Here is a 17,357-nt window from a genome sequence, read left to right as displayed (position 1 = left end):
CTTCACAAATCTCCTCCAGCTCAGCATTTCTAAACCAAGGGTCCGGGGCCATGAGCAGGTTTCAGGGGGTCTGCCAAGCAAGGCCAGTGTTAGACTTGCTGGGGCCCAGGGCAGAAAGCCGCAGCTCCACCACGTGCCAAGCCCCGCCACCTGGGGCTGAAGCTGAAGCCTGAGCAACTTAGCTTCATGTGGGGCCCTGTGGCGTGGGGCCACAGGCAATTGCCTGCTTGCTACCCACTAATGCCAGCCCTGACTTTTATATGCAGAAAAACTGGAGGTATGTGAAGTTTTTATAGCATGTTCGGGGGAGGAGGCACTGGTGGTACGTGAAGCTTTTATAGCATGTTTGGGGGAGGAGTGTTCAGAAAGAGAAAGGTTGAGAACCCCTGCTCTAGCTCATGGTACTGTTTCGTATCATAGCTTCTGATTTTCCCTCTTCTCCCATAGCCCCCACGCACTTCACTCTGCCAGCATCTCAGCGTCACCAGTCTGTCTCCTTTTCTCATCTCCATGCTTTCTTTCACACTGCCCTTTATACTGGCTTGGAACACCTACCCTTACATGAGGTAATAAGTAGAGCTGGGAAAATAACTCATTTTTCAGTTTGGTGGCCATTGTTAAAAGAAAAACAAATAAAAAAAATTCAGTTTGACTGGAACCCAAAAATTGGTGAAAAATTTTGGCAAATCAAAAAGTCTGTTTTAGGTAAAAAAAAAAAAAAAATTATTTCTGGGCATTTTTAAGGCCTAGCTTTGCAAAATAACTGAAAGATATAGTGCTAATTGTGTCATAACTTTTAGGCCATTGGTTAGTGCACTCACTGGGGACACAGGAGACCCGCTATTCAAGTATTTTATACAAAGTGGAACAGCATCAACAGGAGAGATGGCGAGAGACCCAGGCCAGAATTGCCTGGTGATTAGGGCACTCACTGGGAAAGGGGAGACCTGGGATCAAATCCGTGCTCCTCAGCAAGAATTCAAACTTGGTCTTCCACAGCCCTGGTGTGACAGGCCAGTCCTCGCTTACAGACAGCCCTCCAACCTGAAGCAAATACTCACCAGCAACCACATACCACACAACAAAAACACTAACCCAGGAACCTATCCTTGCAACAAAGCCCGATTCCAACTCTGTCCACATATTTATTCAAGTGACACTATCACAGGACCTAATCACATTAGCCATGCCATCAGGGGCTCGCTCACCTGCACATCTACCAATGTGATATATGCCATTATGTGCCAGCAATGCGCCTCTGCCATGTACATTGGCCAAACCGGACAGTCTCTATGCAAAAGAATAAATGGACACAAATCTGACATCAGGAATCATTACATTCAAAAACCAGCAGGAGAATACTTCAACCTCTGTGGCCACTCAGTAAAAGATTTAAGGGTGGCAATTTTGCAATAGAAAAGCTTCAAAAAGAGACTCCAACAAGAAACTGCTGAGCTTGAATTAATATGCAAACTAGATATCATTAACTTGGGTTTGAATAGAGACTGGGAGTGGCTGGGTCATTACACATATTGAATCTACTTCCTTAAGCTAAAAGAAAAGGAGTACTTGTGGCACCTTAGAGACTAACCAATTTATTTGAGCATAAGCTTTCGTGAGCTACAGCTCACTTCATCGGATACATACTGTGGAAAGTATAGAAGATCTTTTATACACACAAAGCATGAAAAAATGGATGTTTACCACTACAAAAGGCTGTTACTCTGAAACCTTCCTTAAACTAAGTATCCTCACATCTTCTTGTCAACTGTCTAAATGGGCCATCTTGATTATCGCTACAAAAGTTTTTTTCTCCTGCTGATAATAGCTCATCTTAACTAATTAGCCTCTCAGTTTGTATGTTAACTTCCAACTTATCTGTATGTATATATCTTACTATGTGTTCCATTCTATGCATCTGATAAAGTGAGCTGTAGCTCATGAAAGCTTATGCTCTAATAAATTTGTTAGTCTTTAAGGTGCCACAAGTACTCCTGTTCTTTTTGTGGATACAGACTAACACAGCTGCTACTCTGAAACCTGTCATTATAAGATCATGTGAATCTTTCTCAGCCAATCAAAAAGGTATACCAATAGTCCTGCCCACTATCTTGAATTACTTCAAGTGAATTCCCTCAATTTTAGTTTCTGTTCTTCTTACACAATTTAAAACTCAGAGCATTGTTGACACCCCTTCTATGACCCAAGTCAGTGTGTGACCTTTTTGTTTATTTTATTTTCATGCCGTTTTAACTTTTTTCAGTAATACATTTTCCATTCATTATCATGTGTTACGTAATCATTTATTTAATTAATTAATTTTCAAATCTTTTTATTCTCTACATTATGGAAGACATGCTTCAATGAAAAGAAATGGGTACCCAAATGCAACCCAGAATGGGATAGGTTTAAATTCTTCAAATATGGGGTGTTCCCCCCCCCCAAATTTCGCATAATATCATGCATATCCTCTTCCAGATGTTTCTGTAATGTCTAACACATTGTTATCTCACATAATCATGTGATTTATTTCAAGCAACGGCTAGCCAGCCAATAGTTTTTTATTTCAAAACTAACAGTCACATCATAGAGCAATAAGGCAAAACTATTTTTTGGTCAAATGGCCCTGCCCCAGCCAAGTGGTGTTTGTTTGGCAATTTGAAGTTATTGTTTTATAATGGGAGGGTGTGGGGCAAGAAAATCTGGAGAACCCTGAGGGTTCCCCAGAATCTGTGTGTGTCAGTAAAAGTCAAACATCTGCCTGTTCTTTTTTCCTTTACTGCAATTGTGTCATAACATACAATCTCCATGCATGAAGACATGAACTTTAATACAACATATACAGCACATCTGGGCCAGAGGTGACAAAGAGTAACTTAACCATTCTGTACAGCAGCTGAAGTACTCAATATATATTTTAATTAACCTCTGCAATTTGTTCAAGAGTGCAATATGTACTATTTGCTTGATTTATTAACTGGAAAAGAGGCTAAGAACAGAAAGTCAGTAAACTGGAATCTGAAAATGTACTCTTCTCTTAGCATTTTTCACAGAAGAATCCTTTACAGGTTTGAGGCTGAATGTAAAAATTTACACATCAATTGGCCCACGTTGAATAGCTTATACCATAGAAGCTTTTGCCGAGATTAAAATGCAGTAAAATCAAATGTAAATGTAAAATCCTATTACATTCCTTAAAGGGAGAAGACTAGTTATTTAAAATAATGTTTTAATGTGCCGCTATTAAATTTAATATTGTGTCTGCACAATTTACATACATTTAAATACTAACAATATTTATTTCCCAGAACTATTTATGAAATTTTAATAAAGTAGAATTTTCATTCTGTAAATTACAAATGCTGGGGCTTAAAAGATGCAATGTTAACATCCTATTAATGTCTCTGTCCCAAGCATTCTAGGTGTTAATGCTGTTCTCTATTTAATTATAATTATTTGAAATTAAAATAAATGTACAGTTCAATATCCTGAGCCCTGTGATTTGCACACCAACATTCTACTCCTTCTCTCATTGAATATAATGGTAAAATTCCCATTTATTTCATTCAGAGCATGATGTGGCCCAAAGGCACTGATTCTCATACATGCTGAAACACTCACTACCCCTACTGATTTGCACATGTTCATCAATTCTGACCAAGCCCCAAAGGAAATACAGGCTGTCTCTGGGTGTAAAAAATGTCTGGTGAGAAGTGTGTGTTTATTGTACCAAGTTTCCCAGATAAGACTGAACACCTCTCATTTCATCACTTACGTGCACCAGGTTTGAAAGACTCGACACCAAGGTAATGCATGTTATTTGACTCGGCCTTTCCTCTTCCCTGGTGCAAGTAGTTTGCTGGGTAAGGGGGCTTTCAGAAGAGGCCTCAAAAACCAAGATTTTCTCCCTGATTGACTTGGACATCAATGATTCCATGGCACATTCTGTCAGCATATAGGTCTGCCCCAGTGTTCTTGGCCAAACTTTCCTCCTCTCCCACCCCACGTTGTTTTGTAGAGAGATGTACCTGGTTGCTTCCTTGTGCTGCCACAGACAGCTGTATTTCAGATGCAGATTGACTCCTGTGTGCACTTAGAGCCAACTCTTCCAAACTGCTAACCATGGAAAAGTCCTCATTCACAAGAATAGCCCTACAGACTTCAGTGGGACTACTCCTTGGAATAAGGACTACTCCCATGGGTAAGGGTTATTAGGAATAGCCCCATAGTTTGGAAAGCATTTTAATTTGAACTAGACTCAATCAAGTGTAATTCACGGTCTTGGTCCATATCTTCAAAGCTCTCACAGGCTTGGGCCCAGGAGATCTAAAAGATTGCCTAAAATGCCTTGATGAGGACTGTGATTGACAACTGTACTCCTCAGGCACAAGAGAACTTTTTAACACAAGAATACAGCTCATCCCTGCAGGAGACAGAGCTTTCTCAGGGGCTGCTCTCAGACTAGCCTCACCACTTTCTACTCCAAGGGCAAGGCACACTTCTTTAGCCTTTCCTGATATAAACCCACCTTTTAAAAATAAACAAAAACTACCCTACCAAATCCAAACACAACAGTGCACACACAGAGGGAGAGGCTGAGAGAAAGAATGAACCACATGTAACCAATATTTGTCACACTGCTTCATGCACTGCTGGAAGGTGCTCAGATACTACGGTGATGAGGGCATCATACATATAAAAGAACAGAATACAATAGAATAGATTTATGATACTTTTCTATAATGTCTGCCCACAAAGGAAGTTGTTGTTTTTCTTTTAAAAAATGCCAAGATACATGCATGTAACTTAAAAAAACCTAATTTGGATATTTTATAGAAAAGTGAAGTTTAAAGACATTGGGTGAAATCTTGGCTTCATAAGTCAATGGAAAAACTCCAATTGACTTCAATGGGGTAGGATTTCACCACGGTTTTCACCTCAGTAGCCACAGGACAATTTAAACAATAATTAGCAATTACATTTTGTTTTTGGAAGGTGTATGCCATCTGCCAGAGTTTATCAAAGAAACTGATGGTGTCAAACCTTCCACTGGTATAAACTGAGACAGAACACCCAATAACGATGAGAAAATATATTTTTTCCAAACAGAGCAGCTGTGTGTGTGTGCGCGTGTGTGTTTAATTTAAATGTAACATGAGACACAAAAATAAGAAAATAAAACCTAAATAAACTGATAAGCTGATGTTGTAGCTCAAACCTGATGTCTCAATAACTTGAAGAAGAAGAAACATGACATTCAGAGGAACTGAACTGTTGAGTGACAAAGGTAAAAAAACAAAGCAGATTTATATGGACATTTTTTATATTGATTGGCCAGCATATCTATGGGGATTTTATATGTTACAGGTAGTTAGTCACTTCTCTCTAATGCAGAGGTCTTCAATCTGTGGGGAGCGCCCCCCTAGGGGGATGTGGAGTAACATTCAGGGGGCGCAGCTGGGGCCTGGACCAGCCCCGAAAGGGGCCAGGGAGGGAATGGCGCCCAGCTCCACACTTGGTCCGGGCCCTGGTTGCCTGCCCCGTACCCGGAGTCCCGGCTGCCTGCCCCATGCCTGGGGCCCCTCCCCCGGCCGCAGCTGCACGCTCCTACCCCAAGCTGTGGCCCCAGCATCGGCCCCCTCCAGGACCTATGGCCCCACTTCCGGCTCCGTGGGAAGGGTGCAGACAGGGGTAAGGTGGGTCACAAGGTAAAAAGTTTGGAGACCACTGCTCTGATGCAATATGAGTACACGTGGCATGACAGAGAATCCAAACCTGACTCCAACACGCTGCTGCAATAGCCACTTTCACCTTATCTCTCATACCTGCCTTGTCATGGATAAAGAAGTTAATAAATACTGTAAGATAATTATATATGCATTAAGTGTAAAGAAAAAAAAAGATTTGCCATACTAGATTACAACAATGGTCTCAGTGGCCAGTACACGATCCTGCAAAACAAGATGAAACATTTCACTATATAAATATGAAGAGAGTAGGCTAGACCAGTGGTTAGGACAATTGCCAAAGACTTGGAAGACCTAGAGTCAATTCACTGCTCCAGCATAGACTTCCTGTGTGACCTTGGGCAAGTCACTTAGACTCTCTGTGCCTCACTCCCCCGCATGCAAAATAGGGATGACAGCACTTCCCTACTTCACAGAGCTGTTAGAATAAATACAGGGCTACTAGAATAAAGATTGTGAGGGACTCAGACACAATGGTAATGGGGGCCATAAATGACGGATAGATAGTTAGATATACACAATGCACCTGTCCACTTGTGACATCTTGGGATAAATAATTCTTTCCAATCCCTGCAGGCTACCCAGCAGAAAGGTTGATAACCTCCATTTCAACAATTTGACCAATCACATTTGACCAGTCAAATTCCCTAAAATCAGTGGTATTCAGTCGCAAGTGCACTAGGGCAATGTTTATAATACAGTCAATATATTATTCTTCATGAGACTAAATGTGATTCACAAGAAACAATGTTTTGGGGAAAAAAAGCAATTTCGTGCATTTACCTGCGCCCATTATGAGCCCAGGTGCAGTGTCCTTGGTATGGACTGTTCCTGACACATATGGATTGTCTGCCCAGCGGAGATGGAGATGGAGATGGCATTCAGGCTTTAAGGATAAGAGGAAGAACACGGTATTTTACAAGCTGTTAACAGCAGTTCTTCTACTTTGGTAATTAATGCACAATCGGAAACTAGCATGCAGTGACAACTGCCTTACAAAAACGGGGAAGTGACTGAATTTCACAAGGCAAGGTCCAGAATAAAATATTAGTGTGATGTATCTAGTGGGAACCAATTACCCTGGCTCTGTATATTTCCATGGCCTTAAAACAAGGTCTGCAATTCAGACAGAGACAGTGTGAAATTATAGCACAAACTAACTTTGTGACAGAGTGACTGCTTGGATCTTTTGAAGAAGCAATAAAACGCACCAAAGATTTATTTGTTGTTGTTGGTTATCATCATCCCTGGGCTGCCTTTATGCATTTATCAGCTAAAAGAGAATTAGATTAAAAACAACTATTTCTACTGAAACATCTTCTGTCAGGAAAAAAAATCATTATATGAAAAATATTTTTAAATGACGTTTTTGGAGTGAGCTTGATCGTATCTCTGGTTAATTAACTTACTGCTTTCTGCTCTTTCCACAGTGGTACATGGAGCTCAATAGTCCTCTCACTAAAGTTAATGGGAGCAAGATCACACCCTAAGTGAGGACTGAGACCCTGATTCAAAGCCCACTGAAGTCAATGGGAGTCTTCCACTGATTTCAGTGGGCTTTGGATCAAGCCCTGTAGCATGAACCATGTACTGCTGTAGCTCAGTCTTCTGAAGTGAGTCAACATCTCCCTCAGTCTCAGTCTTTTATTCCTACTATGCAGAGAGGGATAAAGATTAGTCTGTCCCCCTGACTACAGATGTATATTTTGCCCCCAATGCAGAGATCTAAGAGTCCAGTGGAGCAGAGAGCCTGTGAGAAAGACACAGGGGATCTGCTTGTCAGTGCTGTTTCAACAAAAAATCCAAAATGTTGTGGGTAGCTGGGACACGTAAACTGTAATAACGTGCATTCACAAAAAGAAAAGGGGTTTGACAGCCATTTGATTTACATTTCCAGGCAACTGTGTAACTCCCCCCTCACGCATAATAGGGTAATTGTATTTTAAGATAAAATAATACAATGCAAAAACAGAAATAAAAGGTATTCATATTTTTAATCCTGTTGATGAAGTGCTCTTATTCCCAGACAAGCTCCTTGCTGTATAAAAAAATTAATAATAAATGACTGATTGCCTTGGATCAGGATGCATGGTAGGCAAATTAGAGCACACTTGTCCCATACAAGTCAAATTAAGCCCTAACATAAGAAGGTGCGATGCTGCAGATGGAACAACCAGAGATTAATTTGGCCCAATAACTTGTGAAGGTGCACGGTTATAGAGAATACATACATCTACATCCAGTGTAAATTAGAGGAGAATATAGCTTGGTACTAGGTGCTTGAGATGATTTAACTACTGTTCACTTATTTATATATCAGCATATTCTACGAATAGTTCTTGTGCACACTGGACAAAACATAGGAGTCATTAAAAGGAACCACTTACAGGTTTGCAGTTAGTTGGTTTACCATTCATATCAGAGATTGGAGGGGTCAGATAGTCCCAGTCACGGCCTTTGTTGTAGGTTATTAGAGTTGTAACTTTCCCATCGATTTTTTGATTGGCCAAAAAGACTCCTTTAACGCCTCTGACCTGGAGCATAAAATTAAGAGGGTTAATGACCAGCCTGCAAACACTTCTTCAGCATAGATCATTCCTGGTTTAGAAGTTCCTTACAAACTCAATATTCCAGATACTTACTTACTCTTAAAAGGGAAGAGAATGGACATTTAAAAAAACTGCAACACTTGGTGCTTTTGGTTTCTGAACATATTTCAAGACATTAAGGGCATGTCTATACTACAAACTTTTGCCAATGCAAGTTACGTTGGCATGAAGCTGCCACAGTTACTATATTGCTGGCATACGTGGCTCCTTGAGTCGTCACTGTGCATACTCACCAGGAGTGGTTGTGTCAATGCACACTGCAGTGCACTATGGGTGAGTATCCCAATGTGCAACTCAGCACCATCCAGTGCACTCTCTTTTGAGAAGTTTTGGCAATCCATGGTGGGGCAGAACAAATCACGCAGGGGTGACTGAGAGCAAGGGGTCAACTTCCCAGCATGCAACTTTGTCCATGCAATAATGTCATCTATCTCCCATAATTTTCCCAAAATTTCACAAACCTGCACTGCCCTCCTCGCTGTCTGCCATCTCCGACAGAAGCATAGAGCCTGCACAGCCCTGTACTACTGTCATGAGCATTGCAAGCACAGGATGCATGATCCTCCGGTATTTGCAGAGCCACAAGAAGAACTTGATTCAGCAAGAACTGTGATGATTTTGTGGAGGACAGACTGCTGCAGGACATAGCAAGAACCAATTCAAGTTTGTTGGTGGTATTCACAGAGCAGCTGCAGATGGTGGAGCCTCACTTCTGGGCCTGAGGAATGAGCACTGAGTGATGGGATTGCATTGCAATGCAGTGTTGGGATGGCAAGCAGTGGCTGCAGAACTTTCAGATGTGCAAGGCCACACTCTTGGATTTGTATACCAAGCTTGTCCCAGCCCTTCAGTGCCAGAGCCCAGAATCACAGCTGCACTGACAGCACAGAAACAAGTGGCAATTGCACTGTGGAAGCTTGCAACACCAGATTGCTTACTGATCAGTGGGATAACATTTTGGAATTGTAAAATCCACTGTGGAGGCTGTTTTCATGCAGGTGTGCAGGGCCATTAATTGTCTCCTGCTACGTGGGACTGAGACTCTCAGGAACGTGCAGGAGATAGTAGAGGGATTTGCAGCTATGGGATTCTTGAAATGTGGTGGGGCAATAGATGGCATGCATATCCCCAAAAACCAACTTGCCACAGAGTACATCAACAGAAAAGGCTACTTTTCTATGGTTTTGCAAGGGTTTGTGGAATGCTGGGGATGCTTCACCGACATCAGCGTTGGCTGGTCAAGGAAGGTGCATGACACATACATCTTTAAGAACACAGGACTGTTCAGAAAGCTACAAACAGGGACCTTCTTTCCTGATCAGCAGACTACCACTGATGATGTGGAAATGCCAATAGTGATCCTGGGGGATCCAGCCCACCCCTTGCTCCCCTGGCTCACGAAGCCATACATTGGTCACCTCAACACCATCAAGAAAATATTCAATTACAAATTCAGCAGGTGCATAAAAGCAGCTGAATGTGCTGTTGGTAGACTGAAGGGATGCTGACATTGTCTACTCACTAGATTGGACCTGCGAGAAAAAAACATCCCAATGGCTATAGCCATCGGTTGTGTCCTGCATAATATTTGTGAAGCAAGGGGGGAAAAGTTGCTGTGGGGGCTGAGCGCAGAGGTGGAGCAGCTGTCTGCTGAGTTTGAACGGCCACTACCAAAGGCTATTTGAAGAGCTCAACACAGAGCTGTACAGCTCAAGAAGGCTTTGAAAGGGCACTTGGACAGTGAGCCACAGTAAAGCACTGTGGTATACTGTGCTCAACCTGGTCCTGCTATTTTGGGGCCTGTTAGGAATTGTGTTGTGCTTGGTGTACATTTATGATTATTACACTGTGTGTGTCACTGATTCTATGAGATGTGTCACACTGTACAACAAGAAGTAAGTGGGTGCTTTCAGTACTGCTAGGCATTCTGCAGGACATATTGGGAACTAATGAAGATGAATTATTTTCCAGACAATAAAATGTTATTGAATAACCAAAACACTCCAAAAAAATTCTGTGCAAGTTAAATAGAAAATACATTACAAACGTAATAAATGTATGGCGCTTAAGAAGGGGGAAGAACATTCATGTCCATTTCAGCTATACATACAGCAACCATGATTCTCAGAGGTCAGTGCATGTGAAACTGTGGTAGTCCCTAATGTCCCCCTGTGTGGAGTTGATGAGGTATGACTAAAAGCCAGCCAAATAAATACAGCTATGCTATTTTACTCCAGCTCAGGGCCGACCCTAGACATTTGTTTAGTTTAGTTATTATGCGCTCCATCCTTCAATAGCAAGTGAGGGTGATTGGGTACTATAATTAAAGACTATGGGGGCAAGCTAGATGAACAGAGCTATGTTCATTTAATTTCTTGGGTTTTATATTTGTCTTTTGTTCTTTTAAAATGTCTATGAAAACTTTTCCAATAAAAATTCATAGTAAAAGGAAAAGAAAGAAAGAGATCAATGTGCAGCAAACTACTGTGGCTCTTTTGGGTAATGCTGATCACTAATCTGGCTCCTGAACCATTGATTTCAGACACAATCCCACAATCAGGAAAGAAGGCCATACTGGTTAAAAAACCCAAATTGATTTAGCAGGGAAGCAAAGGCAGTTTAAAACAAAACAAAACAAAAAAACAATATTTAACAAAAGAAAGGGAAAGTTGATAGTAATGAATATAAATCAGAAGTTAGGAGTTGCAGAAAATTGCTAGGGGAAGCCTACAGACACAAGGAGAAATCTATGGCCAGCAGAATTACGGACAATAAGGAGTTTTTAAATGTATTAGGAACAAAACAAATCTCAACTATGGTACTGGTGGAAATGATAGAATTATCAATAATAATGCAAAAAAGGCAGAAGTGTTCAATAAATATTTCTGTTCTGTATTTGGAGGAAAAAAGATGATATGGTCTCATCATGTGATGTTGACAACCCTCCACTAGTATCTCAGGAGGATGTTAAACAGCAGCTACTAAAATCAGACATTTTTAAATCAGCAGGTCTGGATAACCTACATTCAGGAGTTTTAAAAGAGCTAGCTAATGAGCTTGCTGGACTATTAATGTTGATTTTAAGTAAGTCTTACAGTACTGGAGAACTTCCAGAAGACTGGAAGAAAGCTAATGTTGTGCCAATTTTTAAAAAGGGTAAATGGGATGGCACAGGTCATTACAGGTCTGTTAGCTTGACACTGATCCCAGGTAAGAAAATGGAGGGGCTGATAAGAGATTTGATTAATAAAGAATTAAAGAAGGGTATTGTAATTAATACAACAACATGGATTTATGGAAAACAGAGCCTCTCAAACTAACTTGATACTTTTTTTTAGGAGATTACAAGTTTAGTTGATAATGGTAATGTGTTGACATAATATACTGGTACTTAGATTTCTGTAAGGCATTTGACTTGGTACTGCACGATATTTTGATAAAAAAATCTAGAACGATATAAAATAAAATTATATGAAATGCAATTGTAAACATGGAATCATCATAAAGTGGGTGTGTTTTCAGTAGGGTCCGGCAGGAGTCAATTCTTGGCCCTATGCTATTTAACAATTTTATCAATGATCTGGAAGAAAACATAAAAACATTACTGATAAAGTTTGCAGCTGACACAAAAATTGGGGGAGTGGTAAATAATGAAGATGAGCGGTTACTGAATCAGAGTGATTTGGATCACTGGGCGGAAGCAAACAATACGTATGTTAATACGGCTAAATGTAAACGTATACATCTAGGAAAAAGGAAAGTATGCCAGGGGGAATTCTATCCTGGGCAGCAGCAACTCTGAAAAAGATATGAGGGTTGTAGTGAATAATCAGCTGAATAGACGCTCCCGGTCTGACACCGTGACCAAAAAGAGCTAATGCCATCCTGGGATGCATGAACAAGAGAATCTTGAGTAGGAGTAGAGAGGTTATTTTTCCTGTATATATGGCTGCTGGAATAGTGTGTCCCTTTATTGTATCAACTACGCAAGAAAAATGTTGATAATTGGAGAGGTTCAGAGAAGAGCCATGAGCATAATTAAAGTATTAGAAAACATGCCTTACAGGAGTAAACTCGAAGAGCTCAATCTATTTATCTTAACAAAGAGAAGATTAAGGGGTGACTTGATTACGTACCCATGTGGGGAATAAATATTTAATAATGAGCATTTCAATGTAGCAGAGAAAAGTATAACACGTAGACAAACTCAGACTGAAAATAAAGTGCACATTTTAAAGTGAGAATAATTAGCTTCTGAAACAATTTATCAAGGGTTGGGATTCTCCGTCACTGACAATTTTAAAATCCAGATTGGATGTTTCTCTAACAGATCTGCTCTAGGACTTATTTTGGGGAAGTTCTATGACCTGTGGTATATAGGAGGTCAGACCAGATGATCATAATGATCCCTTCTGGTATCTATGCTCTCAGAACCTGCTCAGAGGAATCACCTGGCCCAGAATCTAATGGAAGTACAACAGGACCAGAATGTTACTTTTTGGGGAGTAGGGTGTATGGAGGGACACAGATGTGCTAAAGGAAGAAGAAGCAGCGATGCAAGGTGAGTTCCCCTGCAATTTTGGGATGCCCTGCGATTTTGGGATCACATTCTTTAAAGTTTTCATCAAGAAGAAAAACACTTTGCCAGATTAAATGCCATTCCCTGAATTCAGGCCCAAATGTTCTCTCCCTCTCTCCAGCAGACATGGGGATGCTCAACATAACCTGAGGATTTATTACAGCTTTGTACTTGAATAAGTGTCATCAGCTCTCGGTACGATCAGGAATGGCTAGTTTTCACTGAGATTGTTATTCTGCATACTCTTTCATCCCTCTCAATCTGTAATATTTAAGAGTATATTTGCCCTCATTCCAAACTCCCTCTGATATTAACATTAATGAGAGCTCTGCCTGCAGACTTATGGGACAGCAGACCTGTTAACATGGTATAGATTTGATACTAATTATTATTTTATTACTGATAATTTGCATGGTGATAGACTATCCAGGATTGATCCAAAGCCCACAGACAGGAAAGATCACCCAGCGGCTAAAGTGTTAGCATGAGACTTGGGAGATGTGGGTTCAATGCCCTGCTTTGCTACAGACCTGCTAGGGGCCAGTCACTCAGGCTCTCTCTCTCTGTGTCTCAGTTCCACATCTGTAAAATGGGAATATTTGTCCTTCCTCTCCTAGCAGGGATGTTGTGAGGATACATACATAAAAAGATTGTGAAGTGCTCAGATAGTTTGGTGATGGGAGTCATATGAGGCCTGATTTTCAAGATCTCAGGGCCTAGCAGCTCCCATAGAGGCACCTAAATAAATGACCATGTTTTCAAGAGAGTTCAGCTCCTGTTCAGGCATCTAGGTGAAGCAGCACATTTTCAACAGCACTCAGCAGCCAACAGCTCCTATTGTTCGGCAGTCGTTTTCTTCTTATGACTAGACCGTATGATACATACTAACTACCATAGATCTGTTCTGTAGTAACTATTGCAGAACTTTTCTGTGCCATTTTACTATGAAGGGGGAGCATACAGAGGGTGCCTCAGCATTTGCAACATACAGTGTGTGTAGTTACCACCTGATGGACAATTGTGCAAATATTACAAACACTCAGCTGAAATCAATGGGGCCAAGTCTCATGATTGGGGAATAAATGTGTGAATAAGGCCTGCAGTTTAGGGTATTAAATAAGCAATTACTAGCACAATAGGAGTATTCTGTAAATCAAGTGTCCAATGCTGTGACCTTTACTTATGAGTACTCCCACTCTTTTCATGAAACATGATATCAACATGCTTGTTTTGCAATGATCTCTATGCTAAGCTTGCAGCTGGTTCACTTTAACAGCACTTGGTACAGTATTTCAAGACCATACTGACTTTGAATCGATGCTCACTGCTTCTTTCTTTCTTTTCAACATATATTTTAGAGGTTAGTCCGTGCGCACATATGCAACAAGAGAAGAAAAGATGTACTGTACAAAAGATATAAAGGATATAAAGGAAAATGAATGCAGACAGGGGAAAATCTCTAAAAGACTATAAAGCAGATGCACATGTAAAGGATGAAATGAGGCCAGTGGAAGATAATCAAGACAAACTGTGCAAATTTCAAGCAGAATTATACATTAGTTGAAAGAGAAATTCTTAATCCATTGAGGGTTGTCTGTGTTTCGAGTTGAAGATTTTTTTTCCAAGACACTTCTATTGAAACACTCTGCAAGATATCCCAAGTCAGAAAAAAACTCAAAATCACAACTGCCGAGCAATCCCTAAAGCCTTATTTTTATTAACTACTTTGCACAGTGTAACTAAGTCAACACAAAAAAACCCTTGTGGTTATTATTGCTCATCACATTCTAGTAGAGAAAACAAACACTAACTGTATTTCACCATATTGCAGAAATGATCTGCAAGTTTTAAACTTTCTACATGTAGGCAGAGAAATTTGTCCATGTACAGTGCAGCTCTTTTCTGAAAATTGACTACGTAAGAATGGCATTGTAAGGTTCCATGTTTACTGTGTCTCTATCATTCCTTATTAAATATGCTCCATTATAAGTATTTTTTAAAGCCAGCTCTACAAACTAAATCTGGAATTTGCAAATAATCTAGGATCTCTTCTTTTTGTGCACCACCAATAATAGAGATATTGCCCTCAGTCACACTTTTGCAACTCCTGAACCTCAGTGGGCTTGCACAGGTGAAACTGAACGGACTTTAGTAAACAATACTCAAGATCAGTAGCCCCAAACCTTTTCTATACTGGCAATTCCTTAATAATAAGGGAACAGCAGAGTGGTTGTGACCCCTTAACACCTCTTTGTAGCCTCTAGTTGAGAACCCATGCTCTAGAAGATGCCGGAGGAGACGAGAACCCAACTAGTTTCCTCTTAGCTGTGCTGGCTCTGCCTAGCTAACAGGAGCAAAAAAGCAGCAAAAACATATTTTGTCATTAAAATCAGCACATGGGACTCTGATTACACAAGAGGAAGAAGGTGGCCTTTTTCCATACCCTCTGTTCCCTGCAGAACCCCCCTACAGTCATCAGTGCTTGAATTGGGAGGGTGGTAATTATGTCACACCTCCTTGTCCCACTGCAGTCTATTGAAAAAGAGGGAGTTATATAAAGGTGGAGGAGATTAGAAAAATTTGGAGCAAGCCATCATTTCCCCTCTCCAATTACAATACTAGAGAGAATCATTTAACTCCTTCCTAACCCTACTTGCCAGGCTAAGGAGTATTGTGAATTCTTTGCAAAGAAGTCTTGTGCATTTAGTAAGAATATTTTTTAAAGCTCCAGAGGAAGCAGACTATTAAATTCAAGTGTTGTCATTACCATCTTTCTGAACAAGAGAACTGATGGCAATTTTTCCCTAAACTGCTATTTTTCCTTTTTTCTTTAGCCAACTGCTGCAGGTTTAAAATACAGAGTTGAGTATTTGCAAAGATGGCTCCTCTCACAGCAGCGCCTCTAGGGAAAAAATGCTTACAGAAAGCAAGAGGATTTGTGGTCTGACTCAAATCTAATGTTGTTGGCTCTTCATTTGTCGAGGTCAACATGTTAAAGACCCAGTACTAGGCTCATACAATTGCTATTGGTCTGAGACCCTATTGGCTAAAAGGCTTCCTGGTTAAAAAAAAAAAAAGTATGTAAGCAAAACTCAATGAATGGACTTACATAGTATCTGATAATTACATTCATTGGTTTCTCAGACGAAGCAGCCAGCATCTGAAATGCTGACAAACTGTAAAACAAATGTAAGGCCAAAAAGAGTATTGTTGTATTGCCTAGAAGCTAAATTTTGTTACATAAGACAGTTTCATAGCTGTTTATATTCCTCCTTCCACAATAAACTAGTGCTAACTGAATCTTACTGCTTGACTCTTCAGTACTTGAAATAACACCAGACCCAATATTTGAAGAAAGTGAAAAATACTAAACTTGTTCCTGCACATCCTTGGAAACTGTGTCTTTATAAAACGACCAACACTTTAGGAGGAAGAGGATAGAGAGGGAGAATTAGAGTAATACAATACTCCCTTCTCATCACTCTAGAAAACTGGGGAGAATGTTATCACTATAAAATTAATTACATTCATAATTAGAGTTGCTGACAACATAAAGTAGGAGAGACAAGGGAAGAGACAGAAAGCAACAAAGTTCTAATATTTGCACAGCACCCTACCTCCAGAATATCTATCAGGACATTCTCTTCTGGCTGCTTAGTGCTCCTGACGTTCTCTAGTAAAAGGGAGTAGTACACACCCTGTGGGTCAGACTGGTACAGGTTATACGTGTCTGTCTGGTACCATTCTTGAACAGCCACAAATACTTGGTTTTCATCTGTACTGATAATCTGTAAATCCTGCAGAAAAAGAAATAAGATACAAGATGAATCATAACTGGCAATTAAAAAAAAGATACTATTGTGCCTACATGACAAAAAACAAACTAGTCATGAGAGTCAAGTGCCAGAGAAAACAGATACACCTTAAAGATCCCTGACTCTGAGCTCTCTCAGCCTAGGTACTAGGAAATCTACTATATCCTATCTCTCTCAGATTATGGGATATAGAATTTTCACCTAGAATTTGGAATCCAAACCACTTATTAATGCCTGAAGGAGGTGCTTTTATTTCTTATTGGAAATGGGTTGGAGTTCTTAAACCAATTACTAGTCAACAGGTTTCTGCATCACAAAACCTCCACCACTATTCACATTTGCAGCAGAGATGCCTAAGACTGAGGGGACACAGAATGTGAATTACTTGTGAATTACAAGATGTCAAGGTTCCTTCCCCACTCTGAACTCTAGGGTACAGATGTGGGGACCTGCATGAAAAACCTCCTAAGCTTATCTTTACCAGCTTAGGTCAAAACTTCCCCAAGGTACAAAATATTCCACCCTTTGTCCTTGGATTGGCCGCTACCACCACCAAACAAATACTGGTTACTGGGGAAGAGCTGTTTGGACACGTCTTTCCCCCCAA

General features: G+C 40.4%; 1 protein-coding gene across 5 annotated transcripts in view; it reads right to left on the bottom strand.

The window, feature by feature from the left end:
- The window catches only part of SORCS2 (sortilin related VPS10 domain containing receptor 2), an 806,006-nt gene that overhangs the window by 83,383 nt on the left and 705,266 nt on the right, over positions 1-17,357 (bottom strand). For all 5 annotated transcript variants that reach the window (XM_074951738.1, XM_074951740.1, XM_074951739.1 and 2 more), the window contains exons 9-11: positions 16,553-16,732; positions 8,135-8,281; positions 6,531-6,633 (exon numbers count right to left, since the gene is read on the bottom strand). In XM_074951738.1, the coding sequence (XP_074807839.1) occupies positions 6,531-6,633; positions 8,135-8,281; positions 16,553-16,732 (430 nt within the window). The remainder of the gene's footprint in view (positions 1-6,530; positions 6,634-8,134; positions 8,282-16,552; positions 16,733-17,357) is intronic.

This window comes from Natator depressus, chromosome 4 (assembly GCF_965152275.1).
Source record: "Natator depressus isolate rNatDep1 chromosome 4, rNatDep2.hap1, whole genome shotgun sequence".
In the NCBI taxonomy this organism is placed as follows: Eukaryota; Metazoa; Chordata; order Testudines; family Cheloniidae; genus Natator; species Natator depressus.
This window is presented reverse-complemented; position numbering and strand designations above follow the sequence as displayed.